This window comes from Physella acuta, unplaced genomic scaffold (genome assembly GCF_028476545.2).
Source record: "Physella acuta isolate Inbredline_101_S28 unplaced genomic scaffold, ASM2847654v3 ptg001156l, whole genome shotgun sequence".
Lineage (NCBI taxonomy): Eukaryota > Metazoa > Mollusca > Gastropoda > Physidae > Physella > Physella acuta.
Genome location: NW_026732673.1, coordinates 93,077 through 119,119, shown reverse-complemented (window position 1 = coordinate 119,119; position 26,043 = coordinate 93,077). Strand labels below are relative to the sequence as shown.

Sequence of the window (26,043 nt, the reverse complement as noted above, 5' to 3'; positions counted from 1 at the left end):
TATAATATTAGCTGTAGCTGATGTGATTCTTTAAAAAATATTGACCTGGAAATATCATATTCAATACAAAACTAATTAAAATATGGCTAAGTTTACCATGAAAGGAAATTTATTTGTTTACTGAAAGGTATTTTCAATGTATTTATTCAGTTTTATTTAATATTTTTTTTTATGAATACATTTTAGTTCAGTGTTTCGCTAAATAAATCTTATACCAAAATGGGTCCGGTTTTCATTTAATTTTCTCACATACCAAGTAAAGTATTGTAATCGTGCAGAAAAATAAAATACATTTGTAATAGTTTTTATCATTTTAACCTTCCCACTGTACCACATAAGGAATATAAAGGATGCATTGTCATTGTGCGAAAATCAAATTGGAGATTTCGACAAATTTCAACGTTTTATAATCTTTATAACAGTAAAAACTTAGTTTTGCTATTGTGTCCGTCTGTGTGTGTGTGTGTGTGTGTGTGTGTGTGTGTGTCTGTCTGTATACACAATACCGTGAGTACTGTTTCAGTTACGTTCAACACATTTCATATACGGGTATTATATAAAATGTGTAGTTTTCTTTAAACGTTTGAGCGATTTCCGGTAACCGGAAGTAATACGTACTCAAATTTTGGTCTCTTCATAGCAGATAACTTGAGTATCATTAAAGCTAGATAGACAACATTTCAAAAGTATAAGTATTAGATTGTATGCTAAGGTTTCTTTCACCTTTTGTAGGATTTTTTATAATCGTTGATCTATTTTCTTGACTACTGTTTCATTTAGGTAAACGAAAGTTCACATATTAGTATAAGCTCAAAGCTCTTATACTTGGACTACTCTCAAATTTTGTATGACGTTTAATATTTGGAAGTAACACTTTACTCCATTTCCGTTCACTAAAATACATATAACAAAACTACCGTTCCAGTTAAATGAACAAATTTTTTAAAATATGTATAAGATCTTATTGTCTTGATTTGTTAAAACTTTAAGTGCTTACCGATGACTGGAAGTGGTACTTTACTTTTCCGATTTCTTAAAATATATCATTTCTACCTGACGGATTTTTTTTTCAAATATTTCATGTAGACCAAGAATCGAATTTAGTTATCAAGGAATGACAGGCTATGTGTAAGTTAGTTTTAAAATTACCTGTACGCGCTGCTGTTTTGGGCGTAGCTTTATGCACTTCTATTTTTAAAACGTAATTAGTAACTTAAGATGACGTTTCAAATTTAGACATGTCTAAATAGGGCCGAAGCAACACCTAGCCTAAACGGCTAAATTGACTGGCCATATCTAAGGTTACGCCACTGTAGCAGACTGGGAAAAAAACAACAATCCGGCTATTGCGACATTCCTTAACATATCTAGTTCTTTTCCTATTCATACCTGTGTTGTCACGGTATATATCGACCCTAAACATAGACCGTCTTTCTATTCATATGAAAGGTTGTTATTTTGGATCTATGTTGACGTTCGCGGAAAGAAAAAAGCACATACGAATTTTTTTTATATAATTTTGAATCAAGCGGTTGGGTATATGATTTCAATTCGGTTTGTTAACCTACAGGTTGAATAATTCTGGAGCTGTAGAGAACACAGTTAAATTGCTGGCAAAGATTGGAACATATTTTATATACAAAGCGACGGGCACATGTTTTTTTTAAAAACATGTGCCCTATACACTATGTCAGGAAGGTTCCTCCTAATGCTGAGACTGCGACATGTTTTATATACATCGAAACTTAAAAATCTTTCCTTAGAACATATCCCCAATACACTGAGACTTGAACATGCTCCATATACACCGAAATTTGAACTTGTATCCAGGAACATGTTTTTGTCACGTTGGAACTGGGACATATCTGTTAAAGTACTAAGACCTCAACTTGTTTAAAATACACCGAGACGAATATGTGTGTGTGCGCCTGTCCGTGGGTGTGTGTCTACATGTATGTATGCATGTGTGGGTATGTACGTATGTCGCTCTGTGTGTCTGTGTGTGAGTGTGTCTGTTTAAGTATGTGTGCGTCAATTAATGAAAGGGAATAAAGATGGTCTAAAATTTTGTGATGCCATTTCTTGACGACGATATAAACGAACTATATGTTTATTAGTATACATATAATGCAGGTCATACCGCTGCTATACTCCAAGAATATCTTATGATTATAAAACGTTGTCACCTGTAGTGTGCTTAGAAATATTAGCCATACTATATGCCACTCAATGGAACAGCGCGGTCGAATGGTAGAGCATATGCTAACCTGAAAGTCTCGAGTTTGAATCCTGGTTCAAGTGAGTAAGTTTACCTGACTCACGTTAAAAAAGAGTTACGGCAGCTGGGCTTAGTGCTCACCACACTATCCCTTCAAATGCTGATGTTGCAGAGACAGATAAACTCTACTTCATCTGATCCAGGTATCATCTGATCAGAAAGAAAAAAAAACTTTACTCAACTTGGTTAAAGTGTAGAGCGCATTACTTTAAACCCGACGCTACAAAGTTTATGTCCCGAGTTTTACCTGACTTATAACCCTCCCCCCCCCCCCCCTCCCCGTTAGCTATAAATGCGTGTCATTTACTTGAGCAATGAATTTTAGTATCATTATACTTATAATCACTTAGGACGGAAGATACGGACATCGAGTTTGAACCGCGGGTAGACGAGGCTCGGTAGAAGGGGACGGCGACCCACCCAGGAAAGGAAACTTCAAAATTAACAACTGCTGCCTTGTAGTTTGTTCTTGGCTGGACGACGGCTATGGGTAGAAGCGTAGCAATCCCTCCCGGCACCCGGGGACAAACTTGTAATTTGGCACACCCCCCCCACATATATTTTATATTTATAATTAAAAATGCAGCTAAATAGAGCTTATACTTTTTTTTCAACCGATTTTGGCGCCCTTAGTGTCGGCGCCCGGGGACATATGTACCCTCCCCCCCCCCCCAGGGGCGTAGCGAGGGGGGGGGGGGCGGGGGGTGCGGACCGCACCGGGTGACACCATTTAGGGGAGTGACACCAAGACAAAAATAGCAAAATATATAGAGAAAAACTCGAGGGGGGGGGGGGGTGCAAATCGAAAGTTTGAGGGGGGGGGGGTGCAAAATCGAAAACTTGAGGGGGGGGGGGGTGCAAATCGAAAATTTGAAAGTTTGTCCCCGGGAAGGGTCTCTATGCCTCTGGGGGGGGGGGGGTGACACCATTAAGTGCCGCACCGGGTGACACCCGACCTCGCTACGCCACTGCCCCCCCCCCCCCCGTCGCTTCGCCTCTGGCTATGAGGATAATCCCATAAGGAAAAGCAGACTGAAATTGAGTCAGCGGGTTACATAACTACATCCTGGACAACATGTACACAAGTAATACCTAAATGTGTTAACAGAAATTCTCTCAATATCACAATTAAGAACAAAGAAGAAGAAAAAATGCAGATGATCTAGAGTTCATCTGACGACGTGACTGACGACGTGACTAGGTCCTATTAAATTCCCCCATCTCGAGACAGGTACCCAGTAAAACTGAGTGAACTCTAGTTCGATCAACTCCCAAACCTGGAAGGCAATCCGGAATGCTAAAGAGTTTGGCGTGTGACGGCTAATATTTCTAAGGTCAAACAGAGATAAAGTGTTCCTGTATTAAAAAAAAATCCTTGACATACGCAGTCAATGCAGCCGTAAATCTATTGACAGGTAATGCCAATATTGCTTCCTTGTAAAGTTCGATAAAGATTCAGCAGAGTCAACTTTAAAAACAAACTTGTCTCTACAAGTATGAAAAAAAACCCACACTTAAGACCTGGGGTTCTATGTTTAGGCTGGTTTTCAATATTGATTGAACTAGCGAATATTGTGTAAGAAGCACGTTTGAAGGGAGTGGTGGTGGTGGGGGGGGGGGGGAATGACGTACCGGGTTACAGGTGCCTAGCCGGTTGCGCTTGGTTTGTTTTTACCTGGACCCAGGTCGCACATCACGTCACACAAGACACAGAACGCAATGCTTTCTGAACACAAGACCTCGGTCTTACGTCCCACCTCTCAATTCACACAAAACACAGAACTTAATATTAATACAAGACCTCGACCTTACGTCCCACCTCTCAATTCACACAAAACACAGAACTTAATATTAATACAAGACCTCGACCTTACGTCACACCTCTCAATTCACACAAAACACAGAACTTAATATTAATACAAGACCTCGACCTTATGGCCCACCTCTCAATTCACACAAAACACAGAACTTAATCTTAACAAAGGACCTCGGCCTTACGTCTCACCTCTCAATTCACACAAAACACAGAACTTAATCTTAACACAAGACCTCGGTCTTACGCCCCACCTCTAATTTCACCCGGTGATTACTTCAAAGGTTTTTTTTTCTTATCCTGACCTCGACCCCCTCCTGACCCCCCCCCCCTCACACCTGCTATTACACAATGACCCAGCACCTTTTGCCGTTCAATACTAATCCGTAGTGTTAAAACTAATCTCGCTAAAGCTGAGGCTAATCCGGTTTAAATTACACCCCCCCCCCCTCTGTATTCTTGTTATACGCATTCTTGTAAAACATTTTTTCTTTACCTTCCGCTATACCAAACACGGTATTTCTCTCAGGCCCTTACGGGGTGGGTGGGGGGGGGGGGGGGTTGTTAGGCGGCGGTACCGTCTACCCCAAAGCACGTCTACCGCACCCTTTCCCTTTCCCGAACGAGATACAATTTTTATAGAGAATATTTACTTTAACCCGTGTCCCCCCCTCCACCCCCGCCTCAGAGAAATTAGTCCGCCCACTCCAGAAAAGAAGTGTGAAAGAAACACTGACCAAACTTCTCACCAGAACGAGATATAATTGGATCGAGCTCTTATTGAGAAGATACACTTTTGCAATTTTTTAAAGTTAAAAAGAAAGAAAGATCATTGCTGTAAAATATTGCTCTTTATTTTCTCACTACTCAATATTATATTAAATAAAATTCAGATGCACCACTCCTATATAACAAACTAGACAACCATCGTCTGGAAGAAAAGAATGCCCGCCACACAGTATAACAAAGTGATAACCTCTCCTACACATTATACCAAACTAATTAACAACCCCTGTATAATATTTTTAAAACTGATCAACCACCATAATAACAAAAACATAAAAGACTACCAGTACACAATATAGAATGAGTAATAAACAACCCTTACACAATACAAGAGACGATAATCCACCACTATACACCCTTGATTCTACATGTATGGCTACCTGAGTTGATTGTATTCAACTTAAAGCATATTGACTGATTGGTGTGTAGTAGGGTGATTGTGTAGGCAGGCAGGAAATGACACAGAAAATGTTTGAGACGGTAAGAAACAACAGAATTGTGTGGGGAGAAACTACAGAATTGTGTGGGGAGAAACTACAACATCGTGTGGGGAGAAACTACAGAATTGTGTGGGGAGAAACTACAGAATTGTGTGGGAAGAAACTACAGAATTGTGTGGGGAGAAACTACAGAATTGTGTGGGGAAACAGGAAACTACAGAATTGTGTGGGAAAAAACTACAGAATTGTGTGGGGAGACATGAAACTACAGAATTGTGTGGGAAAAAACTACAGAATTGTGTGGGGAAACAGGAAACTACAGAATTGTGTGGGAAGAAACTACAGAATTGTGTGGGGAAACAGGAAACTACAGAATTGTGTGGGAAAAAACTACAGAATTGTGTGGGGAAACAGGAAACTACAGAATTGTGTGGGAAGAAACTACAGAATTGTGTGGGGAGACAGGTAACTAAAGAATTGTGTGGGGAGACAGGAAACTACAGAATTGTGTGGGGAGAAACTACATACCATAGGGGATTGACCACAGGTGTTTTCTCAGCAGAGGGTCTTTGATCAACGGGTGTATAATCACAAGCGCTGTGTCCGCTTTTGACCACAGGTGTTTTGTCCATGTAGGGTCTTTGATCACAGTTGGTTTGTTAATGTAGGATCTTTGATTACAGGTGGTTTGTCCAATGCTGGCGTTTGATAACAAGCGCTTTGTCCATATATTGTAAGGATTAATTTTAAAAGTTGTGTAATTACATTTTAAATTGCGACAGGATGTAATAATGTGTTAATTCATCATGTATAAATACAATTAATCTAAACCATACAAGTATTACTTCTTTGACTATGTGTTGACATATTTATTTATCCTTTGTTATCCTTTATATTTATGTATTTTAAATACATCTACATTATTTATTTGTGAAACTTGTTATGTCTCGTTATTTGTGTTCCATTTATATTTAAAATAAATCTATGTCGCCTAGCACCAGCCTTTATGTGTAGACTAAAATATCTTTATTGACTTTTTTTTAGTACATGTTAATTTCAATTAATGGGCTCTTAGGAAACATATATAAAATATTACTAATTGTATCATAAGTTTAAATCAAATAACAATTAATCATTTTTATTTTAAAATCTATATACTATGGTTAATCCCCGTCTGTTTTACGTTTATTTGGTGCGCAAATGTAAACATAATAATTTGACCCAAATGTACTTATTTTAGCTTTAAATATAAAGTTTTCTGAAAATTAGTAAAAGGCCGTATAATATCCATAGCCGGAATCAAAAATATTGTATCATGATTAAAATTGAAAATTTTAGAATTTAAAAAATCTCACCCTTAACAGACAATGTTTTAAAATTTAAAAATTTTTTCTTTAAAATTCAAATTGTTGATAATGATATTTGAAAGCTACTTGCCAAATTCCAAATACCTAGTGTTTATAAAATATTTATAAAAGAGTAATAAATGTATTTATTTAAAAAATATGTTACTCATTTTAGTTTACTTTAACAGTTTTGCTAAATAAAGAGTTTCTGATAATTGTTAAGGAGCTCTGGCCTCCCGGAAAAACCTATCTGTAAAGGACCATGACATGTCTGTTTTGTAATCAGCATATATCCGGCATTGCCCACCTTAACCACAACCAACCAAAACCAAAACCCACAAAAAAAAAAGAACCGCGAACATAACACAAACTAACCCAACACCAACACCAACACCAACACCAACTCAAACACAACACAACACAACACAACCACAATCACAATCACAACACAAAAAAAAACACCACACAAACAAAACAAAACACAACACAACACAAACAAAACACAACACAAACAAAACACAACACAACACAACACAAACAAAACACAACACAAACCGGGACGGCTAATATTATATAAAATTGTATATCTTCTTGTAGTTTGATGCAGGTGTCTATAAAAGAGCTTTCTGTAACCTTTATGTAAAGAAACATGACATGTGTGTTTAGTAATCAGCATATACCCGGCATTGCCCACCCTAACCACCACCAGCCAAAACGAAAACAAAAATAAAGAACACTAATTCAAACGATAACACAAACGCAAACCCAACCACAAATACAAAACCAACCACAAACACAAATACAAACACAAACTCAAAGAAAAAAAAACACAAACGAAAACAAAAAAGAAAGAACAAAAACGAACAAAATCAAAACGCAAACCCAACCTAGACACAAATAAATCACAAACGCGAACATAAACGCAAAGTGCTCACAGTCTAGCCCGGGGCGCCAAATCGCACCATGCTGGGGCGCCGGCAGAATCGCCTGTTTTAGCTTAATAAACGACTATAATACCCCAACTTATTCATAATATTTTGCACTCACTTAAACGAACGTAGGCGCCAAATCGAACACGGGAGGCCAGGGGCCCCAAGTAGCACCCTGTCTGGGCGCCAGAGGACAATTATAATACTCCAAGCTTATCCGTAAACGGAAAGAAATAAACATATAGGACATATAGGACCTGGCTTATTAACTGTTATTGATTTTAAGAATCAATCTTGATCAATCCCCGCTAATTATGCAATTATTTTTCTCCAACACCAAATCAAAGTAATAAAAAGTAAATTCTTTTCCACTAATGCAATGATTTATAAAGGGAAGTAATTGTGTTTTCCTAATTTATCAAAGGGAAGTAAGTGGTAAAGGACTAAATAAAAATAATTTTCAAACATAATTAGAATTTTTGTAAAAGATGATATTTTTTTAAAAATTGTGTTTAATGAACATGCCGACAAATACTACTATCAGTTAGAAAAATGAAAATTATTTCCCAACCCTTTAAGTATTAATTTTTTAACTCATAAATTTAGACCATAAGTACTTTAATAATCTAACAATTTAATCCATCAGAGTTTCGATTTTTTTGTTTTTTGTTATATTCCTTTGTAATTCACGACAAACATTTTACAAACATTTTACATACAGAATTGAACTTTAATAAGACGCCGCGGTGCACTGAAAAGCACTCTGGTTTCTCTTCACATCGAGTAAATCTTTCGCCTTTTACTAAAGATTTCCGTGTTTCCTCAATTGAACGATGTAATCCTCCAGTACGATGATGTATGCAAAAATTATCACCGCCAGCAAAGAGTTGCGCTCTTGATTGTTCCCTCTGAGTCGAGAGACCTGGAGAGGAGCCACCCGGACTACGGTTCGGGTGGCTTAATGAAATCCTGGGCCCAATCCTTTCAGCCAAGACAACAGCAATCCTGAACCTACGTGAGGAACAATGCCGAGACCTGTACCCAGCAGAAACACCCACTATTCAAGTTCTGATCATCTCAAAAGGTCAACCAAACCTGCGAGACCACATCTTGAGACAACTAATCAGAACCAGCAGATCCTTCTTCTAAATTATGGCAGAGCAGATACTTGGTTTTTCACCTCTCAAGCCTTTGATGTTACCACGTTACACAAAACACACAAAACTCCATACACACTGCACTTCACACTACACGAAAAAAAAAACAAGATCAATGGGACCCTTAGATGGGTACCCCCTACACTCAACAACGCCACTCACATGCAAGCATTACAACCCTACAGCAACAAAGAACCATCCATAACCACGATCCCCCAAACTAGTAACCGCAGCTTCACTATATACACCGACAACCCAACAACAATCCCACATTACATTCAACTAAATTACAAAAATAAATCACTGAACATTCTTATAGCAATTGCTGGAAGAAGGCAGGCGTGCCAATTCTGCTCCTCAACTCTACATTGGTCCAACCAATGCCAAGCTTTCAACCCAGAGTCAACGCCCAAGGACCAACCTTCAGCACAAAATACTGCGCCACCTGCACCACAAGCTCCATCATCAAGCAAAATCCAAAACTCTCCAACCAGAGACGCAGCAAAAGACCCAGAGACAGAAGCAACAGACACGGATTCAGAAATAGAAACCGCTTCGTCAACAAAAAGGAAAAATCAATCGAGTCCCACAGAACAAGGAAAAATAACTAAATTTTAAAAAATCGAGAAACTAATCCACGATCACCTAACATGCATCTTCTGCCCCAGCTCGTACCAAACAGTTAAGGAAGTACTAAATCACGAAAGAACAGAACACACTTAGCTCAAACAATGCAACTTCTGTAATGATGCAAAAACCCACAATGACTTACATTGACACTACACGGAAAAACGCAACAACAAAACTAACTTCAGTTGCTTCTTTTGTGATAAAAATCTCCCAGAAAAAAGCATCCATCATCACGTATAAGCTCACCATTCAAATCTCTTGTCTCAGAAAGAAAGGGAGAGAGAAAGTCATAAGGTAAAAGAGTACAGTTTCACAGTTCAGAAGGGAAAGAAGTAGTCAATTAAAAATTTAGACGTTTCGTTATAATGGAAAAACAAATAATTGAACTTTATATATTAGATTTAAACTATACCCGGAACTAAAAGAAAGAAATTGTGAAGAAATTGGAGAACTTTTAGAAATGGTAAAATCTGATCTAGATCTATGTATGACCAAATAGTGAACATTACCATTTTTTTAAAAATAAAAACTAACAATTAATAAAAACCTCAATTAGCATTAGCTTATTATGTTTGTAGTTCTGGCGGTTTGTTGTTATAATGTGCGGATACTCTAGGCCTAATTTTAAAAGCATTGGCTAATGCGTTAAAATTTGTTTATAAAAGAGTAAGAAATATTTATGAAATATAATTTTTTTCTAAATATTTTGCTTTATACATAAACCTAAAATTACATGCTGTAAAACCATTATTACATCTGTAAAATTTTGACGTATGTGTGATTTTGTTTTTTGGCGAATGTTTTTTTTCTCTCCCTTAGTCTGAGTTGTACTTTCCACTTAATGGTATAAATTATTAAACATTGTTAACATTCAAGGCAGTGATTTTAAAAACGCCATATATAATTATAATCCGTGGAAATGTATGTGTGCCAAACATGAAAACATTAGGAACAAGCATAGCATGTCTATTGATCTATTTATACCTACAGGCAGTGCCCTTTAAAAACATTCTTTTGTACAATATAAAACATATAAATGCTCAGGAACACAAATATAAATTTGATATCTCAGCGTTCAGCAGCATGCAGGTTCTAGGGTCTACTGTTGACATGTCTGGGAGTGTTGTTGTTGCTGATGGTGTTGTTGCTGTTGTAACTGGGGGATCTTTTACAACTGTCAATTCTAGCTCACAGGTAACGGTACTGATAATAAACGGTTAGCAATAATCTATTAAAACTATTACCAGGAAACTAAATAAACTAAAATGAATTGTCATCGAATAAGAAATTATTAAAATAAATAATAGGACTGATATATCTAATATATAAAGCTCAGTTCTGTATGTAACGCATGTTTGTCGTTGGTCTTGGATGGATTTGAGTGTTAGACAATTATCGTGCGCATTTGTCTAAATTTATGAGTTAAAAAATTACTATTGAAAGTGTTGGGAAATAATTTTCATTTTTCAAATTATAGTAATAATTGTCGGCATGTTCATTAAACACAAGTTTTTAAAAAATATCATCTTTTACAAAAATTCTAACTATGTCTTTATTTAGTCCTATAGCACTTACTTCCCTTTGAGAAATTAGGAAAACACAATTACTTCCCTTTATAAAACCATTGCATTAGTGGAAAATAATTTACTTTTTATTACTTTGATTGGTGTTGGGAAAAAAAATAATTACATAATTAGCGGGGATCGATCAAGTGCAAATGTTGTAGGTATTTTACGGATAAGCTTGGAGTATTAAAATTGTTCATTAAATTGAAACAGGCGCGTTCGTTTAAGTGAGTGCAAAAGACTATGAATAAGTTGGGGTACTATAGTCGTTCATTAAGCTAAAACAGGTGATTCCGCCCCGGGCGTTTATGTTCGCGTTAGTCTTCTTTCTTCTTCTTCGTTCTTAATTGTTAGTGTTGAAGGGGAACGAGATTTATCTGCCAATGGGTTTGAACTCGAGACTTTGTTCGAATTTATCAACCATGAGCTTTTTTGTCGACTCGACCACGCCTCCAACACAAGTAAAACGTCCTTGAGTCCACTCAGCTCTGATGGGCGCCTTACTCACGTTAGGGAAAATAAAGTCGGCTGGGCAAACTGCTGACCACACCATTCCTTTATGTGCCGAGGTCTATAAACATATGAATTCTACTTCATCTGCCAATTGATCGCTAGGTAGAAAAAAATATTTTTTATTTTTAGACATTACAAATCCTGAAATGTAACAAACACGGTCATAATACGTAACTCATTGAAAAATTTAAATAAAAGAAGAAGCATTTAGAAACACGTACATAGCCTACTTATTAAATAATAATAAGAAATACATAAATACCAGCTGAATAACGATAAGTTATTACAAAAAATGTAAGCTCCTATTACTTTCGAATGAGCAATAAACTTTTCTCCATATCCGTATAGGTCTGGCTTTTGTACCATTTATGGGTGATTATTTTACCACTGATAGCATCAGTTATTATAGAGAAAACCGTTTTAGTGGCTGCAAGAAACTCTGATGACTCCTTATCTGACGAGTGATCCAGGAACCCCAGTCTGGTGTTTAATGTCACCACTGCTATACCTGCATGATATATTTCATTAATTTCTTCTGATTTAAACTATTATAGCAAGTCAAACCAAAATAAGTCTTGTTAAGAATAATTTGTTTTTAACTATTTTAGCCAGTTTAAAAAGGTTTTTTTTTCAATTAGATATACTTTTAAATATAATTCTATATGTAGCTAGACAATAATATACAAAAAAATGATTAGTGTGTTGGTGTGTTGGATGCTACAGAAAGTATTAAAAATATTTATGAAAAATTCCTTATGAAAAAAACCTCGTTATAACTCTTTTTCAAATTTAGACATATCGGAACCAACACCTGATTTCAATCTCTAAGTTTAAATGGTTATTATTGCTATGATTTGTAAAAACTTTTAAAAAATGTAATCATCTTCAATATTATCAAGATCAATTTAAATATGCTAATCCTCCATACTCTCAGAAGCATAGCGAAAGAAAAGATCTTTCATTTCTTCCGGTGTTAACTTTTGTGTGGCCAAAATGTTGACAAAATCATCAGCTACGGCGTTCTGTGGGACCAGGTAATGATAGGCCGAGTCAGCTTTCATTAGTCTTTTGTTGACGGGAGTTCTTAATTTTTGCCACTCTTCTCCTTGTCTGATGGAAAAGAACAAAAATTAAATGATAGCGAAATACAAATAAACTAAAGTACATTGTTTAAAATTCTAACAAACCAAACAGCGTAAATATGCATTGACTTATACTTGACAATCCAATCCATAGGGGTAGATGAGTTTCGGTATAGAAACGTGACTATATGAGTAGCACTTTAAAAAAAAATTTCATTCTCAAGTCAAATCAGGCACACAGTAACGTCAACAAATCAAATTTAAGAATTCACTGTTAACTAATATTTGCTTTCCTACACAACAACCCCTTGCTATAATGATGCGTTATGAAAATTACGGAAAAGCATGTAGAGGTCAATATATTTTCAAGTTTAAAATAATTAATGTTAATATTACTAATTAGGTTCTTTATATATATTACATTTCGGAAAGTGGTAATTTGAGTCCATTCTTTTCATAGATAACTTTGGAAATATCAATTCCAGGTCTGTTTGGATATTTGCCCTCATTTCTGAAGACCGTCTCAATGTCTTTTATGTCCTCCAACAGGACACATTTCCTTCCAAGCTGGACTCGAACCACAGGCCCATACTTCTCGTGCAAGCTGTCAATGAGCTTGTGTGTGGTCTGAGGTGTAAATTTACCTGGAATAAACATAAAACATATTTACTATTATTTTATTTTTGTTCACTTATCTTGCTTAATCTTTGCAGGTCGTCACAACAAACCAGACCCTCAGCACCCACACCCCCCACCCCTACAATGACTTCCATACTTTTCGACTCCAAGTTCAATAAATTATTTTGGTTCTTAACAAACATCTTTCTACCAAAATCTTGTATAAACAAATAAATACTTTTTGTAACTATTGAACTAAAGTAGAAATAAAGTACCATTTCCGCCTACCTTTGCATACAATCAAATACTTATAGTTGAAATTTCGTCCAGTTTTTAATTAAATCTCTCTTTAATTAGGACATACCATATTATACCTCGTCAGTGGCGTAGCGAGGTCGGGTGTAACCCGGTGTGGCACTTAATGGTGTCACCCCCCCCCCAGAGGCGTAGCGACCCTTCCCGGCGACCGGGGACAAACTTTACAAACTTTCAATTTTCGATTTGCATCAACCCTTCAAACTTTCTATTTCCACCCCCCCCCCTCAAACTGCGATTTGCACCCCCTCCACCCTTGTCAGGATTTGCTCTTAAAAGACTTCTTAACACTCGAATTAATCAATTAATTAAGTGGAATTATCATTTTATTTTCTATTTATTTTGCTATTTTTTGCCTTGGTGTCACCCCCCTAAATAGTGTCACCCGGTGCGGTCCGCACCCCCGCCTCCCCCCCCCCCTACGCCACTGTGCCTTGTACTTACCGAAAGGCCTGAAGTGAAAGAATGCTCCGATAACGGGTATATTGTAAAGTCCTTTAGGACCTGGGATCTCTTCAAAAGGTTTCACCTCATCTTTGTTGGCACTACTGGCCACTGACGTCCATCTAATTGGTTGGCTTTTGATTAATGATGGAATGACCCTTGAAACAAGGTCATATTTTCTCAACATTGCTTTACACTAAATGCAGCAAAAAAAAAATCAAATGCAAGCTGTTTATAAACATGTTGAACACAATATTTTAACGTGAAAACAATGTCTATGAAACTACGTGGTTCAGTAACACAACAGGATGTCACTCAGTGGGAAAGGGAAACCAAAGATACCAGAGCTAATGTAGATGCTAAAGAAATAGATGAATTTAAATTTATGTGGTATTAAAGTTCTGGCATCTTACTTTCTAAAAGAAAATAGAGCTTAGGAACTCCACAAATAATATCAACATTTCGGTTTTTAAACCACATTCAAATACAAATACACTTTTCATCCGACATTAATTATGTGTTTGTTTAATTAAACAAATATTTTCAAGAATGCTTACACATGCAGTCTCCTATAGTGTCAATAATTTACACTTTTATTTTAAAAAGATTTAGTGAAGAAATCACTTACCTGAAAGATTATCCTCGCTTAATTCTTAATCGAGTGTGTCTATCTTACATTCTAACACGGACCTGACTTTCCAGCCTTAACCCTCTAGCACCAGCAACAAGGGTTCAGTGACCCGTAACGCACAGTCCATTAAATTCCTCTAATCTTACCGAGCAGTGCCGTGTTCGGAATGTGGTTATTCTAAAAATTCAGTTACATAATTTTGTTAAAAGTTGAAAGCTGGCTTGTTTTCAATGGTTAAATTCCACGAATAAAATCTACAACGTTATAGTAAGCTCTGAATTCATTATGGTGTAAGCTTATGCCTATCTAATATAGCCAGATTATGGATTAGTTTCTATATCAAATGTGGTGATTGAAAAATGTGTGGCGATTTAAATATGTATGTTCATTCATTATAAAATAATAAAAATAGCAATGAAACGATTTAAAAAATGTATATTTAATTCATAAATTGTAATAGCGTTTAAAAATATCTTACTGGTATCCGCCTATGCTGAACTGTAACAAAAATACTGTCGAAACCGCTTGTTTACGTTCTCAAGCAGAGGTCACAAGTAGATAAAAACAAGTGTAGATCAGCTGATGAGGTGAAAGAGGGGGCAGAGGGAAGAATCGTGGGCAAGATAACAGGTTGGGATACTCTGTGTTAGCAGACTTAGTAACACATGGGTCTAGAAGCTGGTAACAGTTTACACGGTTTCTGACTACTTGCACAATTGAGATTATTCATTAAAAAAAATTCTACCCGATGGGCAAATGAGAAAAATATAATTGGCACAATTATATGGCCGCTGACCAAATTGTATAATCGCCATGGTGATTGTGTTGTTACGTTTACGGTGACTACCTAATCTCTTCAATTTCTCATGAATAAATTTGTCATCAAAATATTTTATTAAGACTCTTTGGTTTCTTAAAAGCAATTTAGCAAGTAGGAAGAAACAAAACATTCATAAAATAAATATATAAAATAAATATTTATGATTTTATTATTTCGGTGGTTTTTAGCTTTGTAATTGTTTAAAATCCGATTTATTAAAGGAGGTAAATTTAAAAAAAAGTATTTAATAGTTGTATTTTATCTTTTTTTAAATGATTGCTCGTGTAATAATACATTAAAAATGAACGTGAAAATATAAAAGGTAAAAATAGATTGTTATAGTGAGTTCATAAGGTACGGCGTGGCCTAGCGGTAGAGAGCTAAACTGCAAACCCTTGAGTCTAGAGTTCGAATCCAGGTTGAATAAAGTAGATCGTCAACACAATTCTGATATGTAAATTAAGGAAAACAAAGGATGGACATAGTGCTGCCATACTATATGCTAAGGTATCTGAAACAGATGAACTCTACTTTATCTGCCTCATGTGTCTTTAATACGAACGAGCTTACGCATAATTCGTAAACAGGAAGTTGTCTAAAATCTAAAGTTAAATAGTAGAAGAGAGACTGAAAAATCATTTTCTAAGATAGTTTGTGTTTATATTTTTATTTGTATATATCAAAATCATAATGATTGAGAGACCAACACATATTACAAATTTTATAAGAATTAAAAAAAAACATTTCTCAAACAGCTTGTGTTTACATCCTATATCACATTTTAAACATCCTTTGTGGAAATTGTGTACATATTCATAATGAGAAAAATAGCCCGTTGAGGAAGGATACAGCGGGCGCTAGGCTGATAGTGCTGTCTCTTTTCTCTAAACTAAAACCACCCCACCCCCCCACACACACCACCCCCCCACCCCCCACCCCCAAAAAAAACATGTCTACCGTCCCATTCAACGAAATATAATTATATACTTTTTCCAGTGCCCGCCCCCTCCCCGAAAATTCTACCCCCGCCACCGAAAATTTCAAGTACCTCCACCCCTCTCCGGGGAGGAAAAAGTCTAAACTAAAACCACCCCCCCACACACACCACACCCCCCACCCCCCCCCCCCCCCAAAAGAACATCTCTACCGTCCCATTCAACGAAATATAATTATATACTTTTTCAAGTGTCCGCCCCCCCCCCGAAAATTCTACCACCGCCACCGAAAATTTCAAGTACCCCCACCCCTCTCCGGGGAGGAAAAAGTCTAAATTAAAACCACCCCACCCCCCCCCCCACCCCCCCACACACACACCACCCCCCCCAAAAAAAAACATGTCTACCGTCCCATTCAACGAAATATAATTATATACTTTTTCAAGTGTCCGCCCCCCCCCCCCAAAATTCTACCCCCGCCACCGAAAATTTCAAGTACCCCCACCCCTCTCCGGGGAGGAAAAAGTCTAAATTAAAACCACCCCACCCCCCCACCCCCCACCCCCCCTCACCCCCCTAAAAAACATGTCTACCGTCCCATTCAACGAAATATAATTATATACTTTTTCCAGTGTCCGCCCCCTCCCCGAAAATTCTACCCCCGCCCCCGAAAATTTCAAGTACCCTCACCCCTCTCCGTGGAGGAAAAAGTCTGAAAGAAACACTGGTGTCGCGCATAGCCACTACGCGAAGAATTGCATTAAAGTAATTGCAAGAAAACCACTTTTTAGATTAAACACATTAATTAGGCGGTAATTTTATTATAGAGTATCGATGAGGAAATTTCTTTTGAGTTGGGGAGGGGGGGGGGGGGGGGGGGGGCTCAGACGTTCTTACGCGGGGGTGGGGCTTCGCCCCTACCCGAAGAATTGTATGAAAGAAACTCTTCACGCAAACCACTTAGATTAGACCAACTTGCCTTTGTATTGAATGTTTACTCGATAATCAATGACGTCATATTAATGTGTGCACTATCCGGCTTGAGATTATTTTCTACTCTGTGCTAAATGTGTCGACGTCATACTTCGTTTTTCGAATTACTATGCATGTTTTTATTTTCCTTGTGTTTTCTCTAGAGCGTTCTTGTCAGATAGATACATAGACAGACAGCGAAACTATTAGTATTAATATTGATTATTAAAGTACTTATTTACAAATAAAAACAAATTTTTAGCCATATATAACATAATGAGAGATGTGCCTTTGAATATCCAAACTCTTCAGAGATACATTGTCATGTTTTTATTAACATTAACACAGTGGTTAATTAATAGATTTAAAAATCTTATTATTTTTAAATATTTTTAAGGCATAGAAATACTGTATACAATTAAAAATGATGTTAGATATATTATTTTTTTCAACGTTATTTCAAATTTTTTTTTAAAATTTCAAAGTTTTAGGAAATATTACTCTAAAATGATTCAAAATTGATCTACTGAATCTTTGTAAACTTAAATCTGATTGGTTTCTCCGTGTCAATGAATGTCGTGTAGATAAAATCTGTATTCCAGGACTCGGGTTCTAATTCTACCTTCAGCTTCTGGAGAACCTGTACACAAATAAACATAGGAACATAATCAAAATTCTTATACGCTTTTTCGATGGAGTTTTATTATTAGATAATATCGTAATAAAACCTCACTTTAGAAGCAGCCAGATAAATTTCCTGAACAGCAAAACGTCTGCCAATGCAGTTCCGCGGCCCGTGACCAAACGGTAAAACCGCCATGCTGTTTGTGTTGTCCTGTTTACGACCATCGTCTGCTCGCATCCATCTCTCTGGGATAAACTTGTCTGGGTCTTCAAAGTATTTTTTGGCGGCTCTTTGGTTGCACAAAAATATTGTAGTCTGTTTGAAAATAGATTTAGGCATACATGTGCACGTCTTGTAATCAGTGGTGAACCAACAGTTCAGCCGGAAATGAAATGTCTTAGAGCTGCCAAAAGTAATCTAAATATTATTTAATAATTTAAAATCACAATAAAGGTTTTTGGGCATTCGACCTATTTGGTCAAATGACCATTTGGTCAATAGTGGTATTTAGAAAAACTTCCATTCGGGATAATGGCATTCAGGTAAGTATCTTTTGTTGATTCACTAAGTTTACATTTTCGATTGGTTGCAGTTAAATTATCCAGTTAAAATTTAATAAAAAGTTGCGCAACCCCTCTAAAAAGGTTTATGCATTCAAACCAGAACTATTTAAATTTAAAATGACAAGGGAAATTATATTTACCCCAGCTGGTATGTTGTAGCCACTAGCAACGATATCTTTCGGCAATATTCTCATAGTACCTGCTACGGTTGGGTAGTTTAGTCTGTTGAGTTAAATTTGTACTTAATTATCACAGACATATTTGTTAGAGGATAAGAACTTTATAGGTATCTCAATAATAAGAAATTTTCTACAACTTCCGCTGTGTTAACCCATTTTTCTTCACATATAGAGCGGTCAATGTTGAGTGACAATATTGGATAAAACGTACCTAAAAGATTTAATGCTATATTACCTGAAAGATTCCTTTAGACAGTGCTTCAGGTAAGGCATTTTTGAAAGGGCTTTAGCATCCACTACACCTGAATCTCCAAGAACATCCAAAATTTCTTTTCTAAGAATTTCCTGTTTGTCTGGGTTTTTAGCCAAGTTGTAGAACAAAACTTGAAGATTCTTTGCTGTCTGTAAACAGTCAGAACTTACGTTTGTATTTTTGTTTTAACACCATTTTGTTAAACAACGTTACATAATGCTACGGGTGGTAGACCGTATAATTGTTAACCATTTTTCTTCATCTTCTTAATTGAAAAGTTTGAAGGGATTTTCTTCAAAATAACTAAGTATTACCTGTTAACTTTTTATGCGCCATAAAGACCGTAAACTCCGGTTTTCGCCTGCTTTTCTTTTTGAATTTGCTTCCATAGTCGTTGTTCAACCAAGAACAAACAACAAGAGAGAAATTGTGTAATTTTATTGTTATCTCTCCTAGATGGGTTTTTGTACTGTTAATACGAGTTAGGATGCAGGGCTTGAGACTGTAGTTACTCAGTGTGTCCATCCTTCTTGGATGGGTACCTCAGTAAGTTAGGGAACGTAAAGGTGGCTGGGCATATGGCTGACTGCTGACAACACTATCACTTCATATGGTGGTGTAGTAGAAACAGATTAACTCTACTTCATCTGACCCATATACCACTAGGTTCAAAATGATACCTTAACTTACGTTTTATGAATACCTCGTGCATTTCATCAATGTGTCTTTACTATAATTCAATCTGATATGTATATGTATATTGCACCAATCGCAAAATTAATACACAATACACAGACCCATAGGTGCAGTTTTTATATTTACAACCCTGTACCCAGAATTACTAAATTTATTGCATATTTTGTCAAAGTTAAGATTAAGGTAGAGTAGGCTACTGTTTGTTTCTGAGAATAGTAGTGGAAACGGCTGTTACAAAATGTATTTTTAAAAGCTTAATCAGCAATTTTTTTTAAAGCTTTACACTGCCCAACCTGCAATTTAGTCAACCTAACGGTAACGAAATTATTGTGCACACAATAAAGACAGACAGACGGTCAGGGTTACAAAACTAAGCTTTTCCGTCTCCAGAAGTTTAAGAAACGTTAACTTTGTTAAAATCTTCGATTTAGACTTTTTGCAAAATGCGGTAGGCCCACATCATTTATATTCCGTAAACAACAAAGTAGGGAGGTGTAAAAAAAAAGTTTAAAATTGTCAAAATATCTATAAATTATTCAGCACATTTAAAATACTCCCTCTATACTCTGTGCAAAAGAGAAAAAAAGTTAACATACTCATTTGTTTCTTAACTTACAGAATCGGTTCCAGCCCCATATAGTGAGTCTAATATGTTACTGACGTCATCGTCGTCTAGACCTTTTTCTGATACAAGGGAGAGAAGTAGGTTTGGTTCATCCGGGTTTAACGTCCCATCTTTCTTCTGTTGCTCGATTACTTCTCGTGCTTCTAAAGCATGTTTTTTCGAATTGCTTATGAAAAAAATATTATAAAGGAGTCAACGTAATTTAGAAAACTTAAATTAGCAACCATAGCAGATCTTTAAAATTAATCCACAATATCTGTCTGCATAGCTGGTAAATATAGTAAAAAACTTTAGAAACTATATTTGTTTAACCAAATTGGGGAAGGAGAACTTGGAAACTAGTACGTACTCACATACAAGTTAAATAACAATTAGAAATTAAATGTAAGCTTGTCTTACTTTCGAATGGCCCACACACTTTTCTCCATATCCTTATAGGCCTTGCTTTTGTACCATTTGAGAGTAAATAATTTACCACCGATGGCATCAGAGAGTATTGTGAAAGCCGTTTTAGTGGCTGCAAGAAACTCTGATGACTCCTTATCTGACGACTGATCCAGGAACCCCAGTCTGGTATTAAATGTCACCACTGCTATACCTTTATAAATTATATATATATATATATATATATATATATATATATATATATATATATATATATATATATATATATATAATAAATTGATTTAATCTGAATTGAAGTATTCTAGAAATTCAAAATTAGATTAGTCGTGTTAAGGGATAATTGATTTTTTAAGTTTTAAATGTTTTAAATGATATATTTTGCAAATTGTATTCACTGTGTAGAAATAAGCTAATATCGGAATAGAATTTGGGTTTTGGATATCAAGAAGAGTATAAAAAATACATTCTTACAAAACCCTGTTATAATTCTAATCAGTTTAATGGTTGAATTTAGTTGTTGATTAAACATGTTTATTTTAAAATATGATTATTGCGATGGCTTGTAAAACCTTTAAAAAAATTAAAAGTGTAGCAAAAGTATACGTTTCAGTTTTAGCTATAAAATATTTTTGTACTCCATACTCTCAGAAGCAAATCGAAAGAAAAGATCTTTCATTTCCTCCGGTGTTAACTTTTGTGTGGCCAAAATGTTGACAAAATCATCAGCTACGGCGTTCTGTGGGACCAGGTAATGATGGGCCGAGTCAGCTTTCATTAGTCTTTTGTTGACTGGAGTTCTCAGGGCATGCCACTGCTCTCCTTGTCTGATAAAAAAGAATACAATTAAAGCTTGTTTTAAACTAGTTGGCTTGTATTCTCATTTTTGTTTTGTTTACGGGAGTTCTCATGGCATGCCACTCTTCTCCGCGACAGATGACAATAAAAATAAAACTTTAACAAGATAGAAATATAAAAATGGACTGGTTTAACGTTATAATGTACATAATGCATACATATGCATTACATAAGACATAAAAATCCATTTAGATTGATATTGTGGTAAAGAAAACAACACTGTGACTACCCTTTTGCAAAAAGAATAGTAGGAAATAAAGATTTACTTTTCCAAAATCATGTCAGGTACTAAACAGAGCTGTGTTGACTCAGTTATGTCAACAAACCAGCCTCGAGAATGCCTAGTGAGCTTTTTATTGCTTATCTCCTCAACCACCCTCTGCTTTAAGTTATGAAAATTAAGTGACAGCATGATCGTGTTGTAAATGTACGACTTATGGGTCAATATATTTTCAAGTTAAAAATCATAAACGTTAATATCAATTATTAAGCACGTTACAAATATTACATGTCGCCAAGTCCGAATTTGAGTCCATTATTCTCATATACAATTTTGGTAATTTCAATTCCAGGTCTATTTGGATATTTGCCCTCATTTCTGAAGACCGCCTCAATGTCTTTTATATCCTCCAACAGGACACATTTCCTTCCAAGCTGGACTCGAACCACAGGCCCATACTTCTCGTGCAAACTGTCAATAAGCTTGTGAGTAGTCTGAGGGGTAAATTTACCTGGAATAACAATAAAACATGTCGCACTCGGTTTGAACGTTTGACCACCCCACATCCATAAACGTTACATGTCCTCCCCCCCCCTTCAACAACTCAAGTGACCCATGGATTAGCAATCATGTGTTTTGTCCCACTCCCAGCTGCTATGAGTTGGGTTTGCTAGGTGAGAATTAATGTTGGTGCGTAAGAGATATTGAATGCATAGTATGATGACGTGGATGAAAGACAGTGACGTTTTGTGATAGAAACTGGTTGCTGTGGAATGAAATCTAGTGAGTACGGGCTAGATAGTGAATGTAAGAAGCAGTCCGTGTGATGTCCATATCAATGATAATTGTATACGAATTTAATGAGGCCAGTAGTTGAATAAATATTTAAAGTAGAAAATAATGCGCATTTTGTCAAGTAATTATCGCCCGTATCTTTGTGATCTGTAATGGCTCACTATGGTAGTGACATTCTTACTTGGTACTGGATCACGTCTGGTTTAACCATCTCACAGTTCTAACATTGGTGGAGCAGCAGAGCAAATATTATATTATGAGATAATAAGACAGCCAAAACTTCTCAGTGAACAAATCAACTTGTTAAATTATAGTATATATCTTGAAACCTTCTTGAAAACCTCATTTCATATGTTTGTGAACTCGCAACACCGTCATATAACCCTATTTTATTTTATTCCAATATATCATCTCATATTTTATATTTATTATTTAACCCATCAAGTTTTTATAACATTTATACCTCCAGTCATGCTGTTAAAAACCTAAGTTATTATCTCTGTATAATAACATGGCTTTTATTTGTGTTCTTATTACCTAAATAAAGTATCGGCTATCTTATTCTGTACGGCAGGGATATAAAACATTAATACTAATAGTTTCGCTGTCTGTGTATGTATCTGACAAGAACGCTCTGTCTGACAAGAACGCTCTAGAGAAAACACAAGGAAATTAAAAACATGCATAGTAATTCGAAAAACGAAGTATGACGCGGTCACATTTAGCACAGAGTAGAAAATAATCTCAAGCCGGAGAGTGCACACAGTAATATGACGTCATTAATTCTCGAGTAAACATTGAATAAAAAGGCAATTTTGTCTAATCTTAAAAGTGGTTTGCGTGAAGAGTTTCTTTCATACAATTCTTCGGGTAGGGGCGAAGCCCCACCCCCGTGTAAGAACGTCTGAGCCCCCTCCCCCCCCTAACTCAAAAGAAATTTCTTCATCGATATTCTATAATAAAATTACCGCCTAATTAATGTGTCTAATCTAAAAAGTGGTTTTCTTGCAATTTCTTTAATGCAATTCTTCGGGTAGTGGCTAAGCGCGACACCAGTGTTTCTTTCAGACTTGTGGGTTGGTTTTAGTTTAGAGAAAAGAGACAGCACTATCAGCCTAGCGCCCGTTGTATCCTTCCTCCATTTTTCTCGTGTGAAAATTGTAGTCTTGTAGTATTAATACCCATCTAGTTAATTTACATTTTTTCCCTATTTAGTGCAACGAAGGGTGCGTGGTCAATCATCAAAGTAAAAGGTGCTCATAAAAAGTACTTTGCCAACTTGGTTACAGCCCAAACTATTGCCATTCTCTTTCAGTAATAACTGAGGCGTAGCGACCCTTCCCGGTGCCCGGGGACAAACTTTCGATTTGCACCCCCCCTCCTCAAGATTTCGATTTGCACCCAACCTCAAGCTTTCAATTTATTTTTCCAACCCATTTTGGCGCCCCCTAAGGTCGGCGCCCGGGGACATACGTCCCCCTCCCGCTCCCCCTCGCTACGCCTCTGAGTAATAACATAGTTTTTTCTGCTAGAGAATATTTCCGACTGATAAATATTCCATCTGTTTCCTCCATTAGGCATGCAAGTATACCACAGGTTTATGATATCAGGGTTACAGGATAAAAAAGTCCGGGACTAACTTGTTCGATAAAAAAAAAATCATGGGTAAACATTATCTTAAAACCTAAGCACCTCTTCCTCACAATCCCAAAGAAAATTAGATTTTTTTTTAACAACTATGTTAGTCCCATATCATTTTATCTTGGAGCCCTGAGACAACAAAACTATGTTAATGTTAGGAACAAAACCGACGCAAACAAAGAAAGTGGAGAGAGCACCCAAACTATAAATGGATATTGGATCTGAAGAGCAGGTAAGTTACGATCCCAATCTACACTCACTTCAACCTCCTACGCGAGTGGCGGCGTTGAGTGACACCCGACCTAGAGACGCTACTAAGGTTATTCTTCATATTACAAAATTTAATGAAAAAAAAAAGCGTTATATTACTTAAAGGCTACTTACCGAAAGGCTTGAAATGAAGGACTGATCCGACGAAGGGTATATTGTAAATTCCTTTTGGGCCTGGGATCTCTTCAAAAGGTTTCACCTCATCTTTGTTGGCACTTCTGGCCACTGACGTCCATCTAATTGGTTGGCTTTTGATAAAGTTTGGAATAACCCTTGAAACTACGGCACTATTTCTCATCATTGTTTTAGACTAGAAATTCAGAAAAAAAAATCAAATGCAAGCTTTTTTATTAATATGGTGAATCTTTGAAAAATATATATGGAATGGCGTGGCCCAGTGTTAAAGAATACGTTCTATAATGGTTAGCTGACTCGTGGCACGGAATAGACCCTTACGTGAACAGTCTTCAATGGTTCATTAAATATTTTAAAAGCCGGGTGCGTAGTTATGATAATAAATGTGGTTAAAAAAACTAATTTGCTTGGTTTGATGACTGTTTTTATATCAAAATGCATTGTAATCGATTCTAGAACTATATGAACAGTTTTAAAGAAATCGGTCCGGTAGAAGAAAGCTATATATTAATCAACGATACTCTAGTTATCGGTATTTAAAAACAAACAAAAACAGATTGAAGTATCGTTTCCGTTTATCAGAGGTCACTAAATAATGTAAGTAATCCAAATATAAGATCTTATATATAAAATTTCGTCTACCTAACTGAAACAGTACTAATATAATAGTGATTACACGGAAATGAAGTACAACTTCTGTTAACGCGAAAAGGTTCAAAATTTGATAGAAACATGTGCATACAATGTAATAGGTATATTTGAAATTTAATCAACCTAACTTAAACGGCACCAATCTAGTTCTCGTGTTCACCGACAGACACATACACAGACACACACACATACAAACAAAATTGCAGCACAAAGTTTTCCGTACTCAGGGAGGTGTAAAATGTCGACACTTGTCAAATTTGATGTCGATTTTTTTTCCACGACTACAATACTTCATTTATACTTCGTGTACAGTGAAAGTAAAAATATAGCTCATAAAATCCACAATTAATATTTACTTTTCGTTTTTATAAAAAAACTTTCAAACAAACATAAACTTAATCTTTCTTTATTCATTCTTTTTGTTTATTTAAAAACATATTGTAAAGAATGTACACACCTTCATTCTATTGTGTTTATAACTAACGCTTTTATGTATTAAAAAAAAGTACTAGTGAAGACGACTCTTACCTTTAAGATGAAACACGTAAAGTTCTAAATCGAGTGTTCTTATGTAACATTCTAACACTGACCTATTTTCTATCCCTAACCCTCCAGCACCAGCAGCGAATGTGCAGTGACCCGTGAAGCACAGACCGTAAAATTCGTCTACGTTTATTGCAGCAGTGTCGTGTTCAGAATGCGATCCTTTAAAAAAATCATTTAAATAATTTTGTTTAATGTAGAATGCAAGCCTGTTTTGACTGTTAAATTCCACGTATCAAATCTACATTGAATAGAATTTTGGTACGCTAAGGGTTAATATAATTCTAAGCGTACACTTATCAAAATAACATTT

General features: G+C 36.1%; 2 protein-coding genes and 1 pseudogene across 2 annotated transcripts; 1 reads left to right on the top strand and 2 right to left on the bottom strand.

Moving 5' to 3' along the window:
* Positions 1-8,367: 8,367 nt before the first annotated feature.
* On the top strand, positions 8,368-8,409 carry LOC131956508 (uncharacterized; annotated as a pseudogene).
* A 2,010-nt stretch (positions 8,410-10,419) lies between these two features.
* LOC131956497 (cytochrome P450 10-like) lies at positions 10,420-14,103 on the bottom strand. Its single transcript, XM_059320971.1, has 5 exons — positions 13,917-14,103; positions 12,961-13,183; positions 12,386-12,567; positions 11,767-11,965; positions 10,420-10,582 (listed from the first exon to the last, which is right to left on the bottom strand). The coding sequence occupies exons 1-5, from the start codon at positions 14,101-14,103 to the stop codon at positions 10,420-10,422; spliced, it is 954 nt and encodes a 317-aa protein (XP_059176954.1).
* Positions 14,104-17,222: 3,119 nt separating this feature from the next.
* On the bottom strand, positions 17,223-25,813 carry LOC131956491 (putative cytochrome P450 12a5, mitochondrial). The gene is made up of 10 exons (XM_059320961.1): positions 25,716-25,813; positions 24,516-24,711; positions 21,984-22,206; positions 21,263-21,444; positions 20,615-20,813; positions 20,207-20,381; positions 18,877-19,043; positions 18,603-18,684; positions 18,008-18,214; positions 17,223-17,914 (listed from the first exon to the last, which is right to left on the bottom strand). Exons 2-10 carry the CDS (start codon positions 24,700-24,702, stop codon positions 17,798-17,800), a joined length of 1,539 nt encoding a protein of 512 aa, XP_059176944.1. The 5' UTR covers positions 24,703-24,711; positions 25,716-25,813; the 3' UTR covers positions 17,223-17,797.
* Positions 25,814-26,043: the final 230 nt, after the last annotated feature.